General features: G+C 38.1%; 1 protein-coding gene and 2 long non-coding RNA genes across 4 annotated transcripts; all 3 read left to right on the forward strand.

Moving 5' to 3' along the window:
- The first annotated feature begins 2,859 nt into the window (after nt 1–2,859).
- On the forward strand, nt 2,860–7,194 carry LOC148636728 (fibrous sheath-interacting protein 2-like). The gene is made up of 6 exons (XM_088623476.1): nt 2,860–2,973; nt 3,569–3,730; nt 4,088–4,177; nt 5,624–5,763; nt 6,101–6,188; nt 7,066–7,194. The coding sequence occupies exons 1-6, from the start codon at nt 2,860–2,862 to the stop codon at nt 7,186–7,188; spliced, it is 717 nt and encodes a 238-aa protein (XP_088479602.1). The 3' UTR covers nt 7,189–7,194.
- Nucleotides 7,195–7,773: 579 nt separating this feature from the next.
- LOC148636729 (uncharacterized) lies at nt 7,774–9,186 on the forward strand. Its single transcript, XR_015931994.1, has 3 exons — nt 7,774–8,195; nt 8,362–8,436; nt 8,992–9,186. It is a non-coding gene; the product is annotated as an uncharacterized LOC148636729 (long non-coding RNA).
- A 2,193-nt stretch (nt 9,187–11,379) lies between these two features.
- On the forward strand, nt 11,380–17,836 carry LOC148636730 (uncharacterized). 2 transcript variants are annotated; one of them, XR_015931997.1, is made up of 4 exons: nt 11,380–12,646; nt 15,637–15,802; nt 15,891–16,056; nt 16,677–17,836. It is a non-coding gene; the product is annotated as an uncharacterized LOC148636730 (long non-coding RNA). The 2 variants fall into 2 exon arrangements; XR_015931996.1 differs by lacking the exon at nt 16,677–17,836 and having other exon boundaries at nt 11,385–12,646; nt 15,891–16,520.
- Nucleotides 17,837–27,007: the final 9,171 nt, after the last annotated feature.

Genomic DNA, 27,007 nt, shown 5'->3' on the forward strand with positions numbered 1-27,007 from the left:
CAAATACCTTCAGCCAAACCGAAAACAACCAGAACACATCTCGAGACTGAGGAATTAAGAACCTCGTGAAATGGCCGTTCCGCTGTGACGTCATCCTACCGTCGCACCCAAAATGATGTCTGTACGTTTTCAATCCCTTTCGGCAGCTACCCAGCTACAGATACCATCTTTCCAATTTAACAGCTTCTTCCTGCATATTAGGTGTCGTTTTAGACATATCTAGAAAAGACACATACAGACACATCAACCGCCAAAAAGCAAGACTGGGCAGAGAGAGGGTGTTTTCATCCTTATTTCACCGGTGAAGCCCAACTGAAAGGAACTAGGAGACAGCAGAGTGCAAGAGTAGCATTATAAAACGCTTTAAAAAAAGGGTTTATAAGACTATAAAACCTACTGTATATACAATATACTTCTATAGGAAATTAAGTCTGAAGGTGAACCGGACCCCTCGTCACATTACGAACACTACAAAAAGTAGTTATTTTTAGGATATTTTCTTCAGCAGCTCCACTTGCTTTCTATAACAAAGTTAGGAAATGGAAGGGCACATCGCAGTAGTCACTGAAAACTAGGTCTTGATATACAGAAAAAATATATAGTTTTTAAATATAGTACAGTTGGAGATTTCCGTATGTACTGTGGCCACTGTCTTGTTATGTTGCTCTGTACAAATGACTAATCAGTCCGCGCTTTTAAAACAAGTGTTTATTACTTTGTATTATTATTATTATTATTATTATTATTATTATTGTTATTATTATTATTATAGGTGTAAATTATTAAAAGGCAAACCGTGTGTTATATTTTGGGGTCTCTAGGCTCCACTGGCAGAGCCAGACTGTTTGGGACGTGTGACCACACAGGTTTGATACCGTGAAGGCTTTGAGTTAGAATGGCGACATTCAAATTAAACATTAAATCGGACATCGCCTTTTTGTCTGGATTTTCTAATTAAAACCTAATTATAAATATATATAAAAAAACAAGTCCGTCCTGGGACGAATACTGTAGCTTCCCTGCTGCAGCTTTTAATGACGTCTTTACTTAACTTGTACACGCTGGATACGTCAGATAAGGCAACTGCTTTGCAGATCTGACGTTATAATAGACAACATTTTGGTTATACAGTGGTTTATGCTCAAGTCCGAATAATACAAAATAAAGTCTAAACGCTCACGAACACGACGGAATTGTTTTCTCAAAATAGATTAATTGATTAATGGATAAATGGAACGAGATCAGGGTTAAAATGGAGAGAAAGAAACCGGGATCTGGAGCTGTGAGTGTATTATCCATACTTTTAAATATTTGAACTTTTAGGTAGTGAATCGTAAAAAAATCAGCATTAGTTTAGCTTTAAAATGTAAGGTTTAGTAAAACAGTTAAAACATACACCTCGTAGTAATATTTCTAATACTGTTTTAAATGCTCTAGAAGGTAAAATAAATGGAATGTGATTTTAAAAATTCCAGCTATGTGTTCTGTATTTTATGGGAATATACGTACTGTACTTTTCTTTTGTTGTCTTAAAATGTCTCGGGTGAGAATATGCCTTCCCAATCTAAAACTCTAAACAGACTTAGAGAATCAACTCGTTTGTGCAGAAGAAAAAAAAAAGAATGTTATGAACTGATTTAGCCCTCTGAACACCCTAGGGTAACTCTTCTTACCTATCTATAAAAAGATATGTCAGGAACCGTGGCCCTTAAATGCAGGGACTGCTTTTAAAAGTTAGTTTTGTAGCTGATTATGCCACCTAGCAATTCTAAAGACCTTTTCCCCCAGCAACAAGTTCTTTTTATCTTCCAGAACCACTAGTGCATCCACAGACCAGAGAACACAGTCATCCTACATCATTTCCATTTTTATTACAGTACTTTGCAATTCCAGTATCTATTATAGCCTAATCCACAGAACACAGATTACAACTTATCCACTAGAGGTACTTACATACTCACAGAACACATTGCAGACCAGCTCAAGAGCCCCATTTGACCCCAGTTACCAAAACCAGAGTTCCAAAGGAAAAGTCCAGCTGCAAATATTCTCCCAAACCCAGCCCCAGTTGGAGACCTGGTGTGCCTGCTTCTGTCATAGCAAAGAAACTCTGTGTAGTCTTAGGGATCCTCCTCAGTCCTGGCTGAGTCTGTTTTTTAATATGCCCCCCCCATTTGTCTCTGAGTCAATTTTTTGAGTAGAGAGGGGGGGAAGACAATGCTAAAGCCTTCCTCCCTTGCTCACTGTAGAGAGTCCCTGGTGTCCAAACCCTCTCCTGGGTGCTGTGGTACAAATTGGTTATTCCTTTTTCTTCTGTTTCTGTGTGCTCTGGCTCTGTCACTGGGGTTATTAAAGCCCCCCTACCTTTCTTTGGGGGGGGGGTTGATAGTTTTGGGTGTAAGCAGAGCTAACTTCTTGGGGCTCATTGATCAAATGGCTATATACAGATGGCCAGGTGTAAGATTGCTCTAGAACATTCTAGATTTTCTAGAATTGTTATGTTCTAGATCCACCTCCTCAGTCTGAGGCTCGGCTAGGCCAGTTTTGACATGCCATGTGTCTTCTCTGAACTGTGTGGTAATTAACAATGTTTGCAATAGCATCTTTATCAGTAGGAAGCCCCAGAACAAAGAAAGACACATATTACCACCCTCATTGAAGTCACTGGTCATTCTATACAAACTTCTATGCAAAGTCAACATTGTCCTTGATACCTGCTGTTGCCCCCACACCCATTTTATTTCACTCTGTGACAGATGAAATCATTTCTGCCATCAGCTCTGCTTGTTTTTTCTGGCGTTTTGGCTGTGGTTCTGTGAGGTACGATAGCTATGTTCTGTGTTTCAGGGCTGCTATACCATGCTGTATGCACTGCAGGGAGAGCAGCAGCTGTTGGAGAGACCCATCGGCACTAAACTGCCGTTAATCCCAGGGTCTAAACCTCAATTTTGCAGGACTGCTCTTTCGGAGAAAGTAAGTGTAACCTAAAATGAAAAGCATGAATACATTTATTCTTATTTAAATCCAAACATTTAAATTGTAAAAAATGACATGTTTATTCATGGTTTTCTTTCTTTTTAAGGGTAAACCAACATGTAAAATTGTATAATATGAAATGATACCTGGGACACATTAACACATTTCTGTGTGTGTTAGTATAATGTGGTTGCTGTAATGATAAAACTGTAAGCAAACTGTCTTCCCTTGACATCTTTGTGCATATAACATCAGGAGTAAGGTTATATATTTTTCTAGACGCAGTATATTGATCACATTATTGAAATTCAGCTGTACTGTATGCCTTAAAGCTTATTGTGCTTACTGTCTTTTTGCAATGTAGTCATTTTTAGTTGGCTACAATGACTGAGAAATTGGAATTTGATTTTCAAGAACATAGAAAAAAATGATAACAGCGATTCTGGAGTAGTCTTCCAAGAAACTGGCGACAGCCTTCGGAGGGGGGAGAAAAAAAACATTCTCATTTTTATGTTCAGAAACATAGGGGGATACATATCTGTGTTTACCTGTACATATCATGTTTTAATAAAATACTTACCTTCTATTTCAGCTGCACCAGCCATCTCCTGACTTCACTCTGACTGATCCCCACGGTTTCCTTTTGGATTCGAAGTACAACAGCCTCCATGACCCCCACCTGCGCACCTATTACCATCGCAAGGGCATGCAGGAGTCTCTGCAGAACAGAGGCTTAATCAATGAGCAGGAGAAAGTAAGGCTGTTTGGAGTTTGTGCAAAGAATGAGGCTTTTTTGGTATGGTGAAGGAGTGAGGTGTTGTAAAAAAAAATAGACCAGGTTCTAGCTCATTTAGCTGTAATAGTTTCCAGTAGCGTGATTTAACTCATGTCTGCACTCCAGCATAGATGTATTCGGTGGGCAGGCCTTTGGTTGTAATCAAAGCATGTAATAGTAGATGTAATCAAAGCAGGCCTATGGTTTGTGCTAAAGTCCTTATGCTCAATAAATATTCAAACACAGAGTACTTGACTGTGCTCTAGATTTGTAAAATAAAAATAAAAACATTTAACCTCCTAGACAGTACTTGAAACATGTTTTGTCTGTTTTCAGGTCCTCTGCTCTTTGAAAGAATACAATCAATATCATAACTACCTTAGCAATGTGAAGTTGCAGTATGACAAAAATTATGTGACTAAACAGGTAAGTGTGATGTTTTTAAACAACCGTCCATCTGATTCTGACTCTTCATCATAGACTTCTGCCTTTATCCAGCCCGCAATCAGTAACGTTTCTAGATGAAGGCTTCCATAAGATCTCTCCATTATGCACTTTTGAATATACTGCTGTCATCATGTCATCTTCAAGGAAGTCTCTACCTTGACTGTGTTTGTATTCTAAGGATCAATTTCAATGTTTTCTTTCAGTTTCTTCTCTAATTGCTATGAAGCTCATTTCTGTTTTAGTGTTTTGACGCTGATGATGTTGTTGCTTATGTTTGTCACTGCTCTAGCCTATTTTAGCTTCTTCTTGTTAGTTCAGCCATACTGTACATCTTTTCATGATACTTTGTGTTGTTTATAGCCCATATAGTCCTTTCAGCATGCAGGATATGGGTTTCATATCATAAGAAAAGTTACGAATGAGAGGAAGCTCTTAAGCCTGTTTGGTAATTACTTGTTAATTGGTCTGTGAGTCTCATCCAGCTGTTTCTTGAAAGAAGTCAGCGTTCAACAAGCAGACTTGACTGTGAGGATTTTGAATATTTGAAACAGGTCGCCTTGTAGTCTTCTCTGTTCACGATAACAGAGTTAAAAAAAGATAGTTTTTTTTATTCATTGAGGCTGGGCAATATATCTGGATGTTTTTCTTTGTGGTAAACCACTAATTGTACCACCCGAATCGGAGCATTCACTGCTTATCTGTACTGCGCTGTAGACTTTAATCCATTTTCAGTGCAAACAAATGTATTTTTCCAAACACATGTTAATACAGGCAGCTTTTGTGTGTAGTCCAAAACAGAATTTATAAGTCTTCTTTGCCAGACAAGGCTGAAAAACGACTTGAACTTCCATCCATCCCTTTCCATCCACGTCATCTAATCTAACCGCATAATCTAAGGGCTGCAGGGAGCAGGGGCCTATCCCAGAAAGCAACGGGCTTAAGGCGATATACACCCTTGACCAGAATTAAGTCCATTGCAAGACACACACAGACACAAATTCACTCTAGAACCAATTAGACACCTTTTTTTCTACCAGTATAGTATGGCTTTGGACTGTGGGAGCAAACCAGAGCAAACCGTGAAAAACCCATGTGAATATGGGGAGACCATACAAACTCCACACAGACAAATCACCTCAGGCTCAGAATAGAGCCCCTGGCCCCAGTGTTGCGAGATAACAAGGTTAACCACTGTATCCAAGATATACATCTTAAATTGAAATGTTTAGATCAACAAACTACAGTAGCTCAGCCTTCACTCTTATACATTTGCAAACACATTCTATCGGTGTGAGTTCAAATTAAAAATCTAATGGAAAAAGTCAGTGTTGGTTTTGAAGTGCACACTCGGCTATAATAGTGCTTAGGAGAACCTTGCAATGAAGGGAGTGTGGCACTCTAGTAAAAGGCTGTGCTGGCTTTCAGAAAACAATAGTGAAGAAGTTCTTGGAGCTCCAGGAGCAGAACGAGATTCCCAGGGATATCAGCTTCACCGATGTGAGGGAATGGCTCCTTGAGGAAGGATCCAAGAATATTTCAGACCAGTTTATGGCTAACAGAGACAGGTAATAACATATGGAAGCTCCTCACTCTTTAACAGCAAGTTCCTGCCTTTTGGATTCCTGATTTGTTGTATTTGTATCACATTTTTTTTTTGTTTCGCTGTAAATATGTGTAAATATTTTACTGTTATGCTTAAACATTAGATGTCAAGAATACAACTGTAAGTAAAGGTTTGCCTTAAGTTAATTAATTGTGCAAGCAAGTGGAAGTCTTGACTGAGTCAAAGTTTTCCAAAAGATGAACATTTGCTCTACGGAAATACCACATTCACAAATTCCTCTGCTGCTGTCTGACATTGCCTTGTGGATTAAGCTTTCTTTTCTGTTGTTGTTTATGAAGGCACCAGGCAGGAGCTCCGAAAACAGAGGAGATATGCAGTGGTGAAATACAGCATATGAGAGGTCTGCAGTACAGCAGACAGGATGAGGTATGAGAATACAGTTTGATTTATTTTGACCCAGGGCTGCTCCCGGTCATCACCTGGATGACAGATCTTTAATAGCTGGTTTCCTTCTGCATCTTAAACTGATTAGAGACATTTATATCAACTCTGGCAAGTGACCTTGTGACACCTCTGTAAATACAGCATGATTGGGGAGCAAGCAAAAGATAACAGGATCTCTAGCATAACTGTTTTAAAAGATGTTCTCTTTCTGACAAGTAATTAAGCATTTTATGTTGCAAAATGCGAATTAAAAAAATTCTCTCACCTTATACTTTATACGCCTCTTCCAGCCGAACAGATTTCTGCAGAGTGGATACCCTTAGTGAATCATGTTACTGTATCGTCACACTTAGACTTCAGACACTTTTTATATGCTTTTATGAATCTTACATTCCACACTGTAGCTTAACTCACTTTTAAAACACATAGTTTATTCACCCCTTTCATTGATTTATCAGCTTTCAAATCACCAGCATTATCAATATATAGTATTTAGCCTCATCGGTTTTCTACATCAGTTTAATCATGTTTCTTGTTTTTTTTCACATTTTCACTGTACATTGCTGTATGGTATGTTATTTTCCCAGTTATTTTGTCTTTGGGCTTCCCAGACCACATTCAGCTGCTGAATGCTCCTAATATGCTGAAAAATGCCCAAAGGCCTCAATTGCTAGATTGTAAAAAGGGGAGAGATTCAGCTCCACATGATCTAACAGAATCCTCAATAATTAATGTACCACCTATAAGCAGGTGACATATATAAATATAAATGTCTAGTAGCGTAGCTGTTTTGTGCTCAACACAATCTAGCTTTCTGCTGTTTCTCATCTGCTTTGCCTTTTCACTGACGGCTCTACAGATGTGGAAAATCAGAGAAAGGGCTTTACAGATGAGGATAGAGGAAGATGCCCGGAGGGAGGTGCGACAGGCCCAGCTGAAGAAACAGACCAGAGCTAGAAGGCACAAAAAGGTACTGGAGTAATGGATGTTTGGATTCATCCTCTTAAGGTGAACTTTTCTTCATGCAAATTCCGGACTTGACACTGACCTTGCAGGTATATTTTGTTGTATTTCCAAGATGACCACCTATAGGTTTAAATTAATAACCTAAACGAATACTTTTTGGATCCTCAGTGACCACAATGAGCATGGTATGTTGGCACCTCATTCAATTCATGGTTATAGCACTGCATCTCCAAAGCCCATGGTTTATCTCCAGCCTTGGGCACCTGCCTGTGGGGCATTTATTCTGCGTGTTGTGGATTTTAATTCCATGTAACATCCCAGAGACATGCTGCTTTGCATAATTGGCTGTTCTAAAGTATCCCTCAGGGGTATCTCCCCAAGAGGATCCAAGAGGGTGGTTGATGATCTCTCCTCTTCATTACCTAAGCATTAGAGGAGAGACATTGCTGCTTCAATCTCTTATACCCAGCCTGCAAGGTTCTGAACTACACACAGAGTCTTTCATCCAAGTAATGTTGGACCCAGCCTTTCTTCTTCTGAGCTCTGACCAGACCCAGCTTCCCAGCTTCAAGGTGCTGTAGATTGAGATGAGATTGGAGTCTCCTGTAGTTTTTACTTGAGCTGGAATTTCAGTGGTGCCCAACAGCTTCTGTCTGATACTAAATTAAAATGTGACCTTATGGACGGGAAGTTTTCTACTAGCAACATGTTGGGTTGCAAGCTAGTTCATTTGTCATTAAATACTAGAGTAATGGAAAAACATGTGCTTTTTAATACAAGATGTTCAACAATGAGATGGACCTTTTCATCTTTTGTTGAGAGGCTTTCCTTTTTCTTTAAAGAATAGCCACTTGTGAAAGGTTTTCTGTCATTCTCAGGCATTTGAATTATATGAAAGGAAGGTTGCTCTCCTGCAGCAAAAGCTAAATGAGAGTTTACAGGAAAGGAAGGATTTTGAGAGAGAAATGCAAGACAGTATTAAAAGGCAATATTTTAAAGAAGTACTTCAGTCTGGAAAATAGGGTAAGCTTCTAGATCCAATATTTTGCAGTGGTACAACTGAGATTTAGTTCACAATTTAATGTGTTTTAGTTTGTTGGCCAGAGGGAATGATGCAGGTTGACAACATATTGATCTAAACTATCTGAAAGGACTATTCAACTAAAAGGATGTTTTCTCTGTGGCACAGCTTCTACTGAGATCGTTAGCACGGAGAAAAGAGATGTTACCGTTGCTAATGAGAAGAGTTCTAAAATCACCAAAGGTCAGTATTTTAATTTGTTTCTAGAAAAAATAAAGGTTTTGAAAAACGTTATGTTTTGACAAATTTTCCAATGCAGCTGCAGAGAAATTAAGTGGGTGCTGATATTGGGTGAAAGATATTGTGAAAGACAATGGAACATATAATCCAAAAAATCAGTTTAATTAAATTCAGTTTTATTTGTATAGCTTACTCAGATAAAAACATGTCAATTGTTTTGTGTCATTTAATCAATATTAAATGATTAATGCACAAGTGTTGGGTTTTGAAAGCTTGGTAACATCTACTGTTAAGGTTGAGGAAGGTTCCAATTAAGTCTGGGGATCTCTGGGCAGCCATTGTGCCACAGTCTGGTGCAGTAAAATTGTTGTGAGCTAAGGTGTGAAAATTAGTTAAATTATATGGGTAAACAGATAAATAAATCCTAATCAGCATCCTAATTTTATCTATGAATAAATACATGTTTTCTGCCTTTTTTGGATGTTAATTGGATTGATCACTTTTTTATGCATGCCATGAGAATTCTAATGCGGCAATAATTCTTTTCTCTTGGGTCAGTTCATATTTCACCTGACTCCACTGAAGAGGTGACTACTGATTCCAACTGGTTTCATGAAGTCCCTCTGATCAGTCAGCTGTCTGATGGGTAAGTCCTACATGCTGCAGTTGTGGTATGTTAAGCATCAGTGCGTACAGAAAGTTTTTATTTTAATCATTTTAGTATGGTGATGTTTAAATGTTTAAAGAGGAACTGTTTTCTATTTTTAACTCACTTCCCCAGCTGCGTTCGTTAAATTGCTTTTTCTCTCTTTGCAAATGCATGAATCAGTCTGTTAACAGTACAGTACATGTGCACATTTTCGTGTTAGCTCATGTGCATTTTTCCAAATCCTAGATATAGTTTACCATAGACTGGCTTTGTTGTAATGACTAGAACATTGACTTTGAATATTGATATTGACAATGACTAGAGCAGCAGTCAAAATACACTAACTGAACCTTCGCAAAAATAAACTGTTGTATTGTACTTATGTATAACTCTGATCATACTGCATTACAACAATAATATATTAGTCATATTAAAACACATTTCTATCATAATAACTAACAATATGTTGTGGCACCAGTATAAAATGTGAAATTTAGCTGAAGTATTGACAGTGGGAGAAATGTCTGGTCGTGTTTGAATGGATGTTATGTTTCAATCAACAACCACCAGAGGGCAGTAACAACTAAGTAACACTTAGTCATCAAATGTGTTGAAAACGCATTTTGGGCTTTGTCCTGAATGATGCAGCAGCAACATACAGTTGTATGCAAAAGTTTGGGCACCTCTGGTCAAAGTGCATGTTTCACAGAATCTTTAAATTCTCTAAGGTCTAATTTCTATGAAGTTAACAGGGTACAAACATAAACATGACATATTTCTGCACATTTCAATGAAGAATTACTATTTATTTTCTGAATTTAACTGTATTTGTTATGTGTCAATTATGCAGTACCCAGTATGAAACTGGTTAGATACATTGCGCCTGACCAAGTAGTTGTTGTTGAAAACACAATGATGTAAAATACCAGTGATCTTGCTTCACATAGGAACACAATTGTACCATACTCGCTAAAGTGTTATGGAACAGTTGCAGATTGAAGTTTAAGATTTATAATTTCCAATGTGCTATTTTGTTGCGGTGATTTTTATTTTATAAGCCTCTCATATTAAAGTTAAAAACCTAAGCAAGTTTTAGACATTCAGTAGGTAAATTGAAAAAGTACGAACACAATCGTGGTTAGGAGGCCATCTTTTTTACACAGGAATATGCTTTAAAATAGATTAATTGTTCTGCCACTAGAAAAGATGCCTATATATTTTTAATTAGTCACCATTTTTTAATATTGCAAAATAAAGTTAGTATTTTGTCCATGTAGTAGCAATGTCACACTAATTATTTTTTATCATAATGTTTTTTAATTAAAAATTTACAATAACAATAACAATAACAATTTATATGGACAGGTAAGGTACACTGCTTGTAATGTCTGAATGTAATGGATGCATTTTATTTTTCCAGATAGCTTCTTGAGGTTAAAATGCACAGTGTCATAACTAAAGAACAAATGTAAAGAAATATGTTAATTTGTTCCTTCAGTACAGTAAATCCTGAATTTTAGTCCTAGCTGTTGCTTAGTGGTTCCTTCCCTGACATGTTCAGATCAGCTCCCACTAGGTTTTGATTGAGAGAATATTAAGCTGTCCAGGTTCCAAGGGGGTGACTTCACTTTCTACCATAGACTCGATGCCAAAAGAACCCTTTGACACTGCCTCCTCTGGAATGAAACAGGGGTCTGCACACATAATTATTTATAAATTAAGGGATCCACTTAAAATATGCAATACTGACCATTCTATTTCTTTGGTTAGACTGGTATTCTGTTGTTCTTGCTTCATTTATATATTAGAAATACTGTACTGTATATATTTTTCTATACATACAACCTATATCTATAATAGATTTTTACTATACTGTATAGACAACAGTATATTTGTATTAGTTGCATCTGTGCTGGCATTCAAAATTTGGTTGCAAATTTCTAAATGTTAACATGGGAAACAACGAACCCTGACAAGTAAGTAAAAATAGGTCTTATATTGATAGGTGATAAATGTTTTGTTTGCACTGAATTGTATTGAAACAAATAAATATCTGCAAGAATCCAATAAAAATGTTGCTGCTGCTCCTCAAACTTCTAGAGGCAGCACAGAAACAGGATCCATTGATCGTACTTTTGACTTGAGTTCAGTTGCAAAAGGCATTGTAAGGACTTTATTTGGAAAGCTCAAATCTTTACTCACCCAGACTGAAGAAGATGTATCTTGTTCCAGTTCTCCTGCTCAAAGCAATGCAAAGAGCTCAAGTGTCAGCTCTTCACCAACAAATTCAGTGTTTTCTGATTCTGTGTCAGATATTTCAGATTTGTGCACCTATACAGTAGAAACTGCTGGAGCCATTTGTGAAGCAATGAAAAAAGAGTTAGACCAGGAGGTTTATTGCACAACAGTGGCAAAGAAGGCTTCAGATGAAAGCCTTCTGGCTAGAGAGGTTGTTACTTCAGTTTTGGAGTACCTTGAAGAGCAATATATTTTAGACACCATTATAAGCCCTTCACCATATCCTGAAGACTGGGAGAGATAGCTTTCACTGCATCTGTTCGACCAATAACAGGTGAAGGTTCTAACTGGTCCATTTTGGTGCACATGAGCTGCTCGGTGCTCCGGGTTTCCATATCATTGTCAGCTTGAGGAGCATCTGAAGACTCAATATCTGAATGTTGGAACTTCATAATTTCTCTCCCAAGAGAATTAACTATCTTTTTGGCCAGGTTCTCACTCTTGGCTGCTACTGCTTGCTGTAAGTTGTCTTTGGAACCAGCACTCTGCAGCAGTTCTCTGTAAATACAGCTGGCCACTTGTTTGACAGAAACCAGCTCACATTGGATATTGCTTCCCATTGTTGGATTACATTCTGAGGTATCTGGGGCTGTAAATAGTTTCTTCAGCACATTGTCAATAATGCCCACAGCAAATTCACTAAGCTCCCAACAAGATAAACTTTCCATAATCTGTTCTTGTTTCTCCTCCCCCCTTTGGAGAAATAGGATGAATTCTTAAGAGCAGCTTAGTTAAAATTTGTTTCACAATATCTGAATATGGTAGCTGAGTATAGTGAGTAGACATCGCGAGACAACGGAACGGGAGAGTAGAAGGCGGGAATATATGGTGTAAGGGAGTGATCTGTGTAGTTAATAAAATAGTTAAAATAATATAAGAACGACTCTTTATTAAGATACACAACATTTATTGCGACGAGAGATGAGTGCTTGGCGAACTCAAAGCGAGCAGAACACTGCAGATTTTAGTTCTCGTGCTGGTTGAAACGAACTTTTGAATTTTCGGACTGTTCGTTAAGCTTGCGCCATGGAAGATACGGCCGCCGCGCCGAGAAGTTTTGCTTATGCCCAGCTTTCTCCACCGCTTCCACTGAACCTCGGAGCTCCGGATTTGTATACGGAATACAAGACATGGATGAAGTCGTACAGATGTTTTGAAATAGCCAGTGGATCTACAGAAGCTCCGGATGCCTGAGACGGGCTGCATTACTGCACTGCATCGGGGCGCCCCTGCAGCGGATTTTCGCCAACCTCGCTGGAGAAAAAGGTACATATGAACAGACTAGCTGCCTTAGACGCTTACTTTACACCGCGGAGAAATGTGGTTTTGGTACGGCATAAATGTAGGAATTCGTCTCAGGACGAATCTGTTGATGCTTTTGTGAATTCACTAAGAGAACTGGCTAAATCGTGTGACTTGGGAGTATTGGAAGCTGACATGTTAAGAGATCAACTTGTGGGAAAATGTGCACATAAGAGACTGCGTGATAAATTGTTGTAGGAGGGCTGACTTTAGAAAGAGCTCTTACAGTCGCTTACAATTCATGAAGCTGCTCAAGCAGAATCAAGAAATGCTTTCTGACCACAGTGACAAAGCCAGAGAGAGTCATGTTTACTTCACAAGAAACAGTGAACGGGGCGCTCGTTCAAACTTTACAAACAAAAGCCGAGCAGCCGGACGCAGTCAAGCTAGAGATATAGAAGAACAGGGGACGGCTGACATATAATCATATAATCTCCAGGCTTCTCTCGGGTCCCAGAAGCTAACAAGGTGTCACACCAACAGCTGATGAGCAGGGCTTATCCATAGTGTCTTCTGGCTGGAAACTGTTTTCAAAACCACTTGGGAGTGTTGGAGAAAAGCCTTTTGGAGACTTTGTCATAGAAGACTGTCGTTTTTTTACTTCTGACTGTTCGACCAATAACAGGTGAAGGTTCTAACTGGTTCATGTTGGTGCACATGAGCTGCTCAGTGCTCCGGGTTTCCATATCAATGGCAGCTTGAGGAGTACTGGGCTCAGGGCTGGAACAGTTTAGCTGGATGTTCTTTAGCAGATTATCTGTGACTCCATGTACTATTTCAGAAGAAACAAGAGAAACTTCAGAAGACAGAGCACTGGGTGTTGCCTCTTTGCTGTGCTCACTAGTTATTTTAATATCACCCATCACCTCATCAATGATCTCACTTGCTTCTCTGCTAATACTGGTCTCTGGTGAAAGGGATGAACATCGGGAAGCTGAATGTGTCAGCTTGGAAATGTTGGTCACCATAGAACTGATTATGGTTTTGACCACTGTCTCATTTCTGGTGGCTACAACTTTCTGTAGAACCTGTTGGGATCCAGTTTGACACAGCAATTCATTGTGAACAGAGCTGGCAACCTGCTGAATCTTGTGTGGTTCATGAAACACATCATTATCCTGTTTCACAACTGTTATCTCCTGGTTTTCGGACGAGTCCTGCAACACACTGTCAAAGAGGTCCACAGCTATCTGACTCAACAAAGACACTCCTCCTCTTTTATCAAAGTCGGGTATATCTGCAGTAGCAGGGTTTGGTTTTGCATAAGGGGCTATGCTAATTGGAGGAATTTGAGAGAGTTTTTGGGTTGTATTACAAATACTTCGTACAAGATATTGAGATTTGTTGTTTTGTTGAGATTTAACTCCACAAGTCTGAGTTCTTGTGTCCGTCCTATCCGAGCCCGAAAGTATTACAATATGTATCTTTATAGCAGGTGGTGTACAGCTTTTTAGTATAGATTACACTTTTCTAAAAAGTATTTAAAAAATAAATGCGATTACAATCTAATCTTTCCACGTTTGATCCCAAGAAAAATAAATCTAAACGGGGAGAAAGCTATGCTGAAAGTTTATTAAGATACTTAGTTGACAAAGATATCAATTTATGTTGCATTTGTCTGATTGTGAATAAAAAAAACACATATATTTAAACCCGCGTTTGCGATTTAAATCAATATAAATGTTTATATTGTAACGCATAGGTGACTATTCATTGTTATTAAAATTACTTAAATTCGATCAGAGTGGGAGTCAGGAACCTAACCCACAGCGCCACCGGCAAGGTCATATGCAGAGTGCTGAAAAAGCACTACAGAAACATTATCAACAGACAATGTACAGCGTGTACTATTCTTGTGTTGCGGTACATGAATATAATGATATCGTTATTAATTTCTTTAGATACGCAATTCCATATTATATTCCCTTTTAATCAAATTCTAAAAGTATGCTTGTTGACTCCGGTATCACGTTAGTTAAAGACTTCGAAGCTTAAAATGTTTAGGGAGAAATAAAATACTGGTGTGTATTTTTTAGTACCGAGACCAGCCATATACTGTATGTTTATGTTCCAAAATTAATATCATTTATGGCCTTCACACATGTTACAGTATGCTTCTATTCTTTTTATGCTCAGCTACTAAGATTTCCCTTCAGTGGTAAAATTCCATATAAATATTCAATACTTAAACGGGCACAGTAAAGACATTTAAATCTTTCTACGACCGATCAACGCACCACGATTGCCCCTGTCGGTCAACCAATCACGCACCGCGGTATTTTGCATCATCTCGCGTCACGATGCGTGATGACGTAGCCAATTACCCCCGGTACGTGCCTGTGCCGCGCACTTTGAATGGCTGCATCTGTAAATCCAGGGTACAGTGTCTATGATTTTTTTTTGTCATAAAGAAATTACTATTGGATTTAAAAGTTTTTTTTCCTTTCAATAGTTCGTTTTGAAACGATTCACCAGAATGTATTCTTGAGGAGAGTAATGTTTGTGAGATGCTTGCCTTGCCTCGCTTCTTTTAGTCAACTGTTGACTTTTTGTCAACTGCTGCAGTTCAGTTCTACAGAGCTCTGCTGGTTTAAAATGCAGAAAATGAGCTCTAATCGCATAAGATTATTCCAGTTTTGCCACAATGCTCATGTCAAACATGGGCGACCCCTAAAAACAAGAGCTATTTTTGCTTTGTAGGCCACTACATCACCTAGAAATGATCAAGGCTGCTTGACCCTTCTTCTCTTGCCACAGGTTCTGTTCATCTCCCAGAAGCACCAGTGCACCCACAGACTGGCAACAGACACTAGTATTGTTTAAGTGCCCTTTTTATTTTCTAGTGATCTCAACAGTTAACACTGTCCAACACCCAGGACACATTGTACAGTGTCACAGTTCTAGAGCAGTATACAGGATGTGATACTCTTTTATGTGTTTTTGGAATCATACAGGTTTATTCTGTATAAGCTGCCAGACCACGATGAAGGAAGAGGTCTGCGATACCTCTACATGGATGACCATACCAATGGCTGGGTATATGGGAAGAAATTGGTGAATGACTCCAAGAGTGCAGTGGGGCAGACTTTGCAGCCTTTTTTGTCCTACATTCATTAAAAGGTAAGAAACCTTTATTTATTATTTGTGTCATCTCCCAGAAAGTGAGGTCAGGATATACATTGTCTTTTCGATTTGTTTATTTTCACAGGTTTCTCTTATAATTCAAAAGCCTTTTGTGCAATACAAATACAAACTTTGTTTTGGGATTTTTTATATTCCTTCCTAAAAGACTGTGGACATTGGGTATCTTCTATACAACGATCAACCTCCAAAGTCATTTAAACCTGCTCCTTCATCTTTTGGACACAGCAAAGGTAAGTAACATTTTATAATGTACAAGACAGAAGGACACAGAAAATGGGGGGGAAAAAAACATCATAGACAACACAACAAACAATAGAATTGTATCTGCAAAGGAACAAGTAATAGGTTTATTCCATGCTGAAAAAAAGAAGAAAGAGAACACAACGTTTCGGCCGTGGAGCCTTCTTCAGGTGTGACACGGATGCTAAAACGGGCACAGTAAAGACATTTACTGTAAATCTTTCTACGACCGACCAATGGACCACGAGTGCCCCTTTCGGTCAACCATTCAAGTACCGATGATGTTTTTTTGCGTCATCGATGCGCGACACCGTAGCCAATTACCTCCGGTACGTGTCTGTGCCGCGCACTTTGAATGGCTGCATCTGTATGGCTACTGAATATATGGCTTTATTCACTCATTCTCTCATTCATAGTCATGGCCTACACTATCTTGGTCTACATACATCAAAAACTTTTTAAAGATACAACAGATAGAAAATCAAGGTACTGTATATTTATATACAGTCACTACATTTTTTAACTTGTACTTCATAGCAACTAAAATGTTTATAGACTATTAAATGATTTGATTTGATTTCCTTCATAACTTGATTTTCACTGTCTTCAGGCTTCGTTGATAAATCACACGCAGCAGACAAAACATCCATGACAGACTTTACAAGCAAGCTGGAAAGCTGATTAATTGCATCATGGTACATCTGTGAACTGGGCACTGATGGTTCAGTACTTTTCTGTGGTCTGTGATCCTTGGCAGTCAGAGACATTTTCTCTGAAATCTTTTGGGAGACTTCAATTCCGTATTTGTATCACAGTCTTGAAAAAGTGAAACATCCTTCTCATTTGTGTCAAACATTGGAGAATCGGGAAAACTGAGGCACTGCTTCAACAGCCTTTTCACTGATTTCTCAGTAAATGAATACAACAACTGCATAGAAAGCTCTGAGGACTTTGGATGGGATAAATCCTGAACTACTAGACAGCTCTTTAAAGTTGGATCTGAATTAGATTTGTGAGCTGTGCCCAATTGTACTGTAATTCCTGATTTCAAAATTAAATGGAAAACATTTTTGACAAGTTCTTCTGAAAATACACGCAGAGATCCACTCGAGACAAGTTGTTCCACTTTCCTTTCAATAGGACTCATTGTAGAACTTTCTGTGGAGGTCATGACTTGGTCCTTAGGCTCTTCTGAAACCCTTGTCTGCAGTGGGGAGAGATTATGCTTTGCTGTGGCTCCTTGTACTTGAGATGCACAGGGCGCCTCTTCAGCTGAAAGGTTTTCAATGTTCAAATTAACATTATTGGAATGGGTTTGAAATGCTATATTCTCATTGACGAGACCAGCAGCACACCAAACATGGGACCGGGGAACTTAATTGCTTTTACATGTCAATTGATTTTCTTGTTCTGCTGTAGTGTAGGTTGATCCTGAAGCTTTGATGAAGCATCAGTCAGGACTCTATAGGGAGCGTCCCGACTCATGACTTCTGTGTCATCTGTATAAGAATCAATCAACATCCCAGGCACATTTGAACAGAATATTCTTTACGGTTACTTTTAGTGTACTCTTTATGGACAGTGTCTTCTCCACTAGACATCCTGTCTTTCCCATATTGTTCACCAGAGAGGTGCATTGTTTCATAATCTGGCGAGTTTGTTACTGACATGCTTTTCTTAGTCAAGTGTGGTTCACTAAAGCTCAGGTGTGAAACCTGGACTGAAGGAGGAAACATCTCAAGTGAATCTGCTGATCTCTGCTCTTTAGCAGATAAAACTTTCCTTGCTTTGAGCAAAGACAGGCTCTTCTGATTCCAAAAGTGTTTCAGTTTGTTCTTCACAGTTTTGAAGAGTTCCTCAGTCATTGTCCTAAGGTGCTCAGCTGTTCTAGTATCAGTTTTAATTTCTGATGTTCCTGGTAACAGGGCTGTATCACAACTTTCTCATTTAACTTTGTAGTCTGTTGAGAAAGAAATCTTCAAAATGCATGTAGCGTAATGTAGTCTTTCTTAAACATCAACAACAATATCTGAAGCCAGTTCAGTGGTTTGCACATGAGAAGAAGAGTCTGAGGACATTGCTTCTTGATCATGTTTTGTTGCATCCGGTGTTTTACATACATCATCAGCTGTACTGTTTGGTTGCTCTGGGAGATGGGCAAGTCCAGAAGATATACATTTTGCAGCTGCTTTTTCAATCATTTCACTTATTATCCTTGTTGCTGTACTATGGAATACAGAGCTGGAGGTCCTCAGCATCTTCTCTGACCCTTCACTTTCTGCATCTGATATGATGCTCTGTCCAGAAGAGGAAACACTTAAATTGTCCTCAACCAAGTTCATGTCCATTTTCCCAATTTGCTGTTTTGAAGAAATGTTTTCAGATAACACCACCTTTGGAGGATATCTACAAATCTCCATTGTAATTTGATTAGGGACTTGTCCTGTTGCCTTATCAATATCAGATAATATGATTTCTTCAACAGGAGATATCTGGGATTTTGATTGATCTGGAATATTCTCCTCTCTTATAAATGTAGAAGCATCTCTCTCCCAGTCTTTAGGATATGGTGAAGGGCTTTTAATGGTGTCTAAAATATATTGCTCTTCAAGGTACTCCAAAACTGAAGTAACAACCTCTCTAGCCAGAAGGCTTTCATCTGAAGCCTTCTTTGCCACTGTTGTGCAATAAATCTCCTGGTCTAACTCTTTTTTCATTGCTTCACAAATGGCCCCAGCAGTTTCTACTGTATAGGTGCACAAATCTGAAATATCTGACACAGAATCAGAAAACACTGAATTTGTTGGTGAAGAGCTGACACTTGAGCTCTTTGCATTGCTTTGAGCAGGAGAACTGGAACTAGATACATCTTCTTTAGTCTGGGTGAGTAAAGATTTGAGCTTTCCAAATATAGTCCTTACGATGCCTTTTGCAACTGAACTAAAGTCAAAGGTATGATCAATGGATCCTGTTTCTGTGCTGCCTCTAGAAGTTTGAGGAGCAGCAGCAACATTTTTTTTTATTATTTTATTTTTAGAGAACAAAACCAAACCATTTTATATATGAACATCCATTATTCAGCCTTACATTGCAGGCACAAATTCCTGTTTGTTCCCCTAATTTTTACAGTTACATAACTTTTTAACAAAACTATATACATTCAAAAGAAGGAAGATGTATACATTTATGAATATGAAAAGGAAGTAGACTATATAAATGTATCTTATTACATTTCAGTTATTCTGTATCTCAACAAAATCTGACCTTAAAGGTTTAATGTGCTGAACCCATCTAAACCAATATTTGACCATTTTTTTCATTTGTAATTTTAGAGAAAATGTTATTTTTTCCATTAGATATATTTCTTTTATTAATTCAATCCAATCATTCATTGTTGGTAGAGCTGTGAGAAGCCACTTTCTTGTTATAGCTTTCTTCCCTGCTGATATAAGGACTCCAAACAAATATTCATCTGTTCCCCTCCAATCAAAATCCAGTTTACCAAAATATAAAGCCTCAAATGTAAAGGGTACATTCCTTTCAAATATAGTTTCCAGGGCCTCATGTAATTCATTCCAGAAAAGCCTTATTTTAGGGCAGTTCCAGAATATATGCCAATGATTACCTTGGTTTCCGCACTGTCTCCAACACTTAGCGTTTTCCTCAGTATGGTGCGCCTTCTGACCCGGAGTAATGAAAAATTGAACAATGTTTTCCCAGCAAAACTCTCTCCATAAATGCGAGTTAGTACATCTCCATTGAAATTCACAAATTTTAAGCCACTCTTCATTCGAAATTCTAACTTCACTTTCTTTCACCCATTTATCTTTTATATTCTCTGTAGAATATGATTTCTTTTCCATAAAACTTTTATATAATCTAGATTTAATACCTTTGCCTAATTCTGATTTGTAGGCTTCTATAACTATTTTCACTACTCCATCATTAACAATATCTAAATCTCCCCTTATAATCTCCTTATTAAAATAATGGCTACAAACTGAAAACTTTGTAGCTGATTCTTATCCATTATATTACAAAATGCAGTTATTCCTTTTGTAATCCATAATTTAAATCTATTATCCAATTTATTTGGTTTAAACTCTGTATCATAGGCGCACCATCTGAGTATCTTTATTGCCTCACCTAAATTATACTCTTTTGTGATCATATTCCATGTCCTTAATTGAAACTTTATCCATGGATTGAATATTTTTTCAGTAATTTTGTCTAAATTTCTATTACCTAATAGTGTCTGAATTGGGGGGCTATTTACAAGGGACAATTCAATATCTTTCCATCTGTCTTGATATTCTGGATTACAGGAATTAATGAGAGGTTTAACCTGAGATGCATAATAATAATCTTTTAAATTTGGTAAAGCCATACCCCCTTTATCTTTTGAAAGTTGCAATGTTTTGAAACTAATTCTAGATTTTCTCCCCTCCCAAATAAACCTAGAAATCATCTTATCCCATTCCGAAAATTGTTTTGTAGAGAGTTTTACAGGGAGAGCTTGAAATAGAAAGAGTAACCGAGGCAGCAGATTCATTTTTACAGATTCAATTATAATACCGAAATATCTTTTGGTAAATAGACTCCTAAATATCTCATTGAACTTTGGGTCCCACTTAAGGTGGTATTTGCCTTTTAAAAAATCAGGAGGGTTGTAATTAAAAGTTAGAATTTGTGTTTTTTGAACATTTAACTTATAGCCTGCCAGCAAGCCAAAGCTATCTAAGAGTTTCATTACTTCTAGAAATGAACTAGTGGGATCTTCCAGATATAATAAAACGTCATCTGCCTACGGTGCTATCTTTTGCTCATTACCTTGTATAGAAATACCTTTTATTTTGTTATTTTGTCGTATCCACTGGGCTTGTGGCTCTATATATAGAGCAAAAAGGAATGGAGATAAAGGGCAGCCTTGTTTAGTCCCTCTTTCTAAAGTTATTCTATCGGATAAATAACCATTTATTTTAATTTGTGCTGTTGGCTATCATATAAAGTTTGAATACCTTTAATAATATTTTCACAAAACCCAAACCTACCTAAAACCCTATAAAGGTATTTCCAACTAACAGAGTCAAAAGCTTTCTCAGCATCTAGGCTCATCAAAGAAGCTTCTAAATTATGTTGCTGAATATGGTTCATGATATGCAATGTGCGTCGAATGTTATCATGGGTTTGTCTATTTTGAATATACCCTGTTTGATCATAGTGTATCAAATGAGGGAGAGTCTTTTCAATTCTTTTAGCCAGTATTGCTGTATACATTTTATAATCCACATTAAGGACTGAGATTGGTCTGAACGATCCACAATCCAATCTATCTTTCCCCTCCTTAGGGATAACTGAGATGATAGCCTCTCTCCATGATGGGGGCATTTTCCCATCAATTAATACCGAATTACAAGCAGAAAGAAGATTTGATATCAATTCAGCTCTGAAGGTTTTATACCATTCTGAATTAAAACCATGAGTTCCAGGTGATTTATTAGCTCTGAGGCTCGTAATCACTGAATTCAGTTCTTCTCGTGTTATAGTCGTTTTTAATATATTATTTGGATCTTCCGTAAGAGTTGGTAAACTGAGAGATTCCAGAAAAGTATCCATCTTTTCTTCACTTTCTGAATGGGGTTGTGTATATAATTTTCTGTAAAAATGTGTTAAAGTGTTTTGAATTTCTTCCCATTTATATAATACACCATTACAGTTCTGGTCCCTTATTTTATATATTGTATTATCGGTCTGTTGTTTTTTTAATTTTTTTTCCAACAGCTTTAGGGATTTTGACCCTGATTCATAACATTTTTGTCTAGTAAATATATATTTTTTTCAATTTCCTGTGTATGTAAGACATCTATTTTGTTTCTAAGCTTCTTTATTTCTTTCATGATTTGTGAATCCTGTTTTTCTTGATGTTTTTTCTCCAACTCTTTTAACTTTATAGTCAGATGATATAATTGTAGTTGCTTTACCTTCTTCTTATGACTGCTCAGAGCAATAATTTTCCCCCTTATAACTGCCTTTAATGTATCCCATATCATCTCTGGTCTCACTTCCCCATTATCATTCTCCTCCAAAAATCGTTTTATTTCTTGTTTTATCTGTTCTTTACATTGTGGATTGTTCAACAGACTTGAGTTCATCCTCCATGTTGTATTTTCCCAATTATTACTTAATCGTATGGACAATGACATAGGAGCATGGTCTGAAAAATTACTTCTACCAATATCACAATCTTGGATCCTATGTCTATCTCTCTTGTGTATAAAAAAATAATCAATCCTTGAATATTCCAAATGAGGGAAGGAATAGTGAGTGTAATCCCACCCACTTGGATAGAAATCTCTCCAAAGATGTATTATTCCCATTTCCCCCATCAGTACATTAATCTTTTTATACAGTGACTAATCTCTCTGAGAAGATATATTTGTAGAATCAAGCCTGGGGTTAAGACGCACATTCCAATCACCCCCACAAATCAGTATTCCTTGTGCATTAACCATCAAATCGACCATTTTTTAATAAAAATTAAAATCACTACCAGGTGGAGCATATACATTAAGTAATGTTAGTAATTCCCCTTCAATTTTTCCCAATACTAATACATATCTCCCCTCCTTATCTTTAACGTCTGTAAGCAACTCAAATTGAACCTTTTGAGATATCAGTATAGCCACTCCTCTCCTATGGCCAGATTTATATGAGGAGAAATAGATTTTTGAGAAACCCATTCTCCTTAATTTCTCATGTTCCAATACACTCAAATGTGTTTCTTGTAAAAAAGCAATATGAGCCCCTTCTTTCTTCATTTTAGACAAAATTTTACTCCTCTTAAGAGGGTTAAGTACTCCATTAACATTAAATGTAACTATTATAAGGTCTTGCTTGGACATATTTTATGTAAATGGTAAAACTTTCGAAATCTCTCCCATACAACATATGTTTCATATTGTTAAACATCCTCTTCCTATCATTTTTTTCTAATAATGCACCACAATCAAAAAACACAATAGACAAAGACATTAACCAAACAATCTTAAACAAAACTGTATCCATCTCCATCTCTTTCAGAGTACTTTCTTCCAACTGTGCGGTTCTTTTCAAACGAACCCTATGTGGGCTTCTCTCCTTTTTTTTCTTAAAAAAAAAAGGGGGAAGTCGATTAGGGAAATCCTCCTTCTCCTCTGGAGGAGGGCCTTTAAGTAGGGGGCAGTGGCAAATCCGAACTTATATTATAAAGAGAAAAAAAAAGGTGTGTAACCAGAAAAATAAAAAGTCACTCTGGTCGTAATCACCAAGTATCTGTCCCGACATGTACAAATTCTCTTAAAACATCGCAGGAAACTTATTTAAAAAATAAAAACCATTAACTATTAAATCACGACCAACTCACTGTATCAAATTTCATCAATCTTGCGAGGGGGGTCTTCTCCTGAAATTCTGTAATTTCTCCTGATATTGCTGTTTTGAGGATTGGTCTTTCCCAGGACTAATCCGTCTTCCAGCCTTCTGCCAAGTAAACAGTCGCTTGATGCTGCTGAATGGTATAGGCAGGTGCCGTCTTCGTAAAACACCCTCAACCTCGCTGGAAATGGAGTCTGAAATTTTATTTTCGGCGATTTCAGCTCCTTTTTTACTTCAGAATATTCCATACGTTTTTTTAGTACTGTTGGGGGGTAATCATTATTACCATAAAAGCGTTTGTTATTGTGGAATAGTTCTTTCTTTTGCCAAGCTTTACGCAACACTTCCTCTTTTATCTTGTAGCTTAAAAACGTGGCGACAATGGAGCGCGGTTTGGCGTCAGGGCCTTTAGGTCTCGGCGCTAACTGTCTATGCGGCCTTTCAATTCCCAGTTCCACGTCCTTCGGTAAATCAAGTTCCCCCCTTAGCAGATTTTCAAAGAAGGTGACAATGCAGCGACCCTCCGATTCTTCGGGGATTCCGTAAATCCGAATGTTTTCTCTGCGCGATCTTCCTTGCTGGTCTGTTAATTTAGTTTCTAAAGTAATTTGTCGTTGCAAGAGTTTCTTTATCGCAGTTTCTGTTGTTAAGACCCTTGTTTCCACTTCTTCGATCCGTCCCTCTGCTTTATCCAGTCTCTTATTAACCTTGCTCAGCTCCTGTTTAATATCCATAAGCTGCTCTTTATTATCCCATCTGAAGTCTCTAAGTTCGTATAATATTTTCTGAAGACTGGCGTCTGCGCCATCTTGTTCAGAGTCCGTTGAGCTACTTCGATTATGGTCCGAAATTGCAATTTCGACATTTTCCACGGTCGTTAGTTTTCTCCTGCTTCTCCTGACAGCCCCTTCAGCCATAGTTATTATTTTTTCAAACGTAACGTAGAAAAAACCCTTTTTCAAAAAACACTTTTTCAGGGCTTTTTTACAATGTTGCCGGGCGATCCGTATTTATGCTGCCTTTCCCGTCCGCATTCTAACCGGAAGTCAGCAGCAACATTTTTATTGGATTCTTGCAGATATTTATTTGTTTCAATACAATTCAGTGCAAACAAAACATTTTCAAAAACAGAATTTACAATGTCCTTGGCAATAACAGTGACCCTATTGTTGGGAATCTGAGATTTTGGACTTCTTTTTTCCAAAATGGAGATTTCTGCAGCTTCTGGGAGCAATAATGACTCTTTTGAGTTACTCTCATGTAAATTGTTACCCACAGGGGTGAAATCCCACTTTGTTTTTTCAATGATCTGAGATACTATCTGCTCAGCAATTTCAATGATTTTGGCTTTAGAGATCCCAAAAGCAATATCACTGTTTGCTCTTTCCATTCCCACACTTGATTCCGAGGAGTGAGACTTTAATTTGAAAGATGGGGGGCTACTGCCATTTGTTCTTTTCTTAGTCACTTTTGCCTCATCTCTCTCATTCTGCAGGGCATCAGGACTCTGAAGAAGGTAGTTCTCCTCCACAGATAAGCTGGAGGAGGGTGAAATCGTTTCTAAATTTTTCAGAATTGCTGACACAAAGTCACTCATTGACTGGTTATCCCCTGAAGGTGTTTCCTTCATGTCACTCATCTTATTTTCAGTATTTGCTTTGCAGAATTCACTCTTGACTTCTTGTAAGACAGTACTGATTATTTCTGTTGCCGTGACAGCTAACTCCGCCTCATCATATTGTTCTGAGTGGAGTCTCTGGGATTGTCCTATTACATGTAGGCCACCACCATGGCCACCCAGGAGTCTACAGGTTGACCCTGACTCAACAGCGCTTGTGAAAAAAGGCTGGAGTCTTCCAGAGACAACTTGTATAATCTCACTGGCAACCTCTGAGGCTACAGAGTCTGTCTGTGCTTCTAGATTAACACGCACAGTCTTTGGGGTGGGAATTCTTTGCTTATTTTCTGACAAAGCAGAGTTGACACGTTCAAGAACACCATCCACAAGTTCAGTGGCAAGGTTATTCGATCTGCAGCGGTAATCAAGACACCTAACGCAGAACACTGGGGTTCCATCAGCTGAGCAGGAAGCTGTGCTTCAATGAGGGCTCTGCTAAAGACATCTTGTACTATACGTTCTGCTTTTGTAATTATACTTGACTTAGCGATTCCAAAAAGGTCCTTCAAAGGTTCTGAGAGGGGCTTTCCAGCATCTTCTCCTCCATCAGCAACCACAATCTCCTTCGAGGGTGTTCTGGATTTTAATCTGCAGGGTGTATTTTTCCCTGTTTCTTCTCCTGAACTACCCGAGGACGAGAGGGGTGAAGGGAAAGGAGTGGAGATCCAGCATCTCGTTGACTTGAAGCTACTGCTCCTACTCTGGGACTGCCATGTGGACCCTGACTCAGTACCAAGCAGAGAATGAGAACTCAGGGTGGCCTGTAGTGTCTCCTCACTACTGCTGAAGTAAACCGGGGACTCAAAGGAGCAGTGAGACACGCTCCTGCTCCTCTCTTCATTGTAAAGGGAGATGGCTGGAAGCAGCACTCTGATAATGGACGCTGCCACCCACACCACTATATTCTCCGCCGTGTCATTAAGCTCTTCCGTTGTTATCTGTTTTAAAGCAATAGTACAAAAGTAACCACAGAGCACTAAAATAGTTCAATATACAGTACACCTATCAATATAAGACCTACTTTTACTTACTTGTCAGGGTTCATTGTTTCCCATGTTAACATTTAGAAATTTGCAACCAAATTTTGAATGCCAGCACAGACGCAACTAATACAAATATACTGTTGTCCATACAGTATAGTAAAAATCTATTATGGATATACTGTTGTTATGTATAGAAAAATATATACAGTACAGTATTTCTGATATATAAATGAAGCAAGAACAACAAGATACCAGTCTAACCAAAGAAATAGAATGGTCAGTATTGCATATTTTGCAAATGGATCCCTTAATTTATAAATAATTAAATGTGCAGACCCCTGTTTCATTCCAGAGGAGGCAGTGTCAAAGGGTTCTTTTGGCATCGAGTCTATGGTAGAAAGTGAAGTCACCCCCTTGGAACCTGGACAGCTTAATATTCTCTGGCAAAGAGGCACAGACCTTTGGCATAGTGGAATATCTCTGCTCTGAGGAGTGGCTATGTGGCTCTGACGACAGGGCAGCCACAATCAAATCCTAGTGGGAGCTGAGCTGAACATGTCAGGGAAGGAACCACTAAGCAACAGCTAGGTGGACTACATTTCAGGATTTACTGTACTGAAGGAACAAATTAACATATTTCTTTACATTTGTTCTTTAGTTATGACACTGTGCATTTTAACCTCAAGGAGCTATCTGGAAAAATAAATGCATCCATTACATTCAGACAAGCAGTGTACCTTACCTGTCCATATAAACTCTTCTCAATCACCTTTCTTTCACTAAAAAACATTATGATAAAAATTAGTGTGACATTGTTACTACATGGCCAAAATACTAACTAGATTTTGCAATATTAAACAATGGTGA

Source organism: Lepisosteus platostomus, unplaced genomic scaffold (genome assembly GCF_059453375.1).
Source record: "Lepisosteus platostomus isolate fLepPlt1 unplaced genomic scaffold, fLepPlt1.hap1 Scaffold_155_H1, whole genome shotgun sequence".
NCBI lineage: Eukaryota > Metazoa > Chordata > Actinopteri > Semionotiformes > Lepisosteidae > Lepisosteus > Lepisosteus platostomus.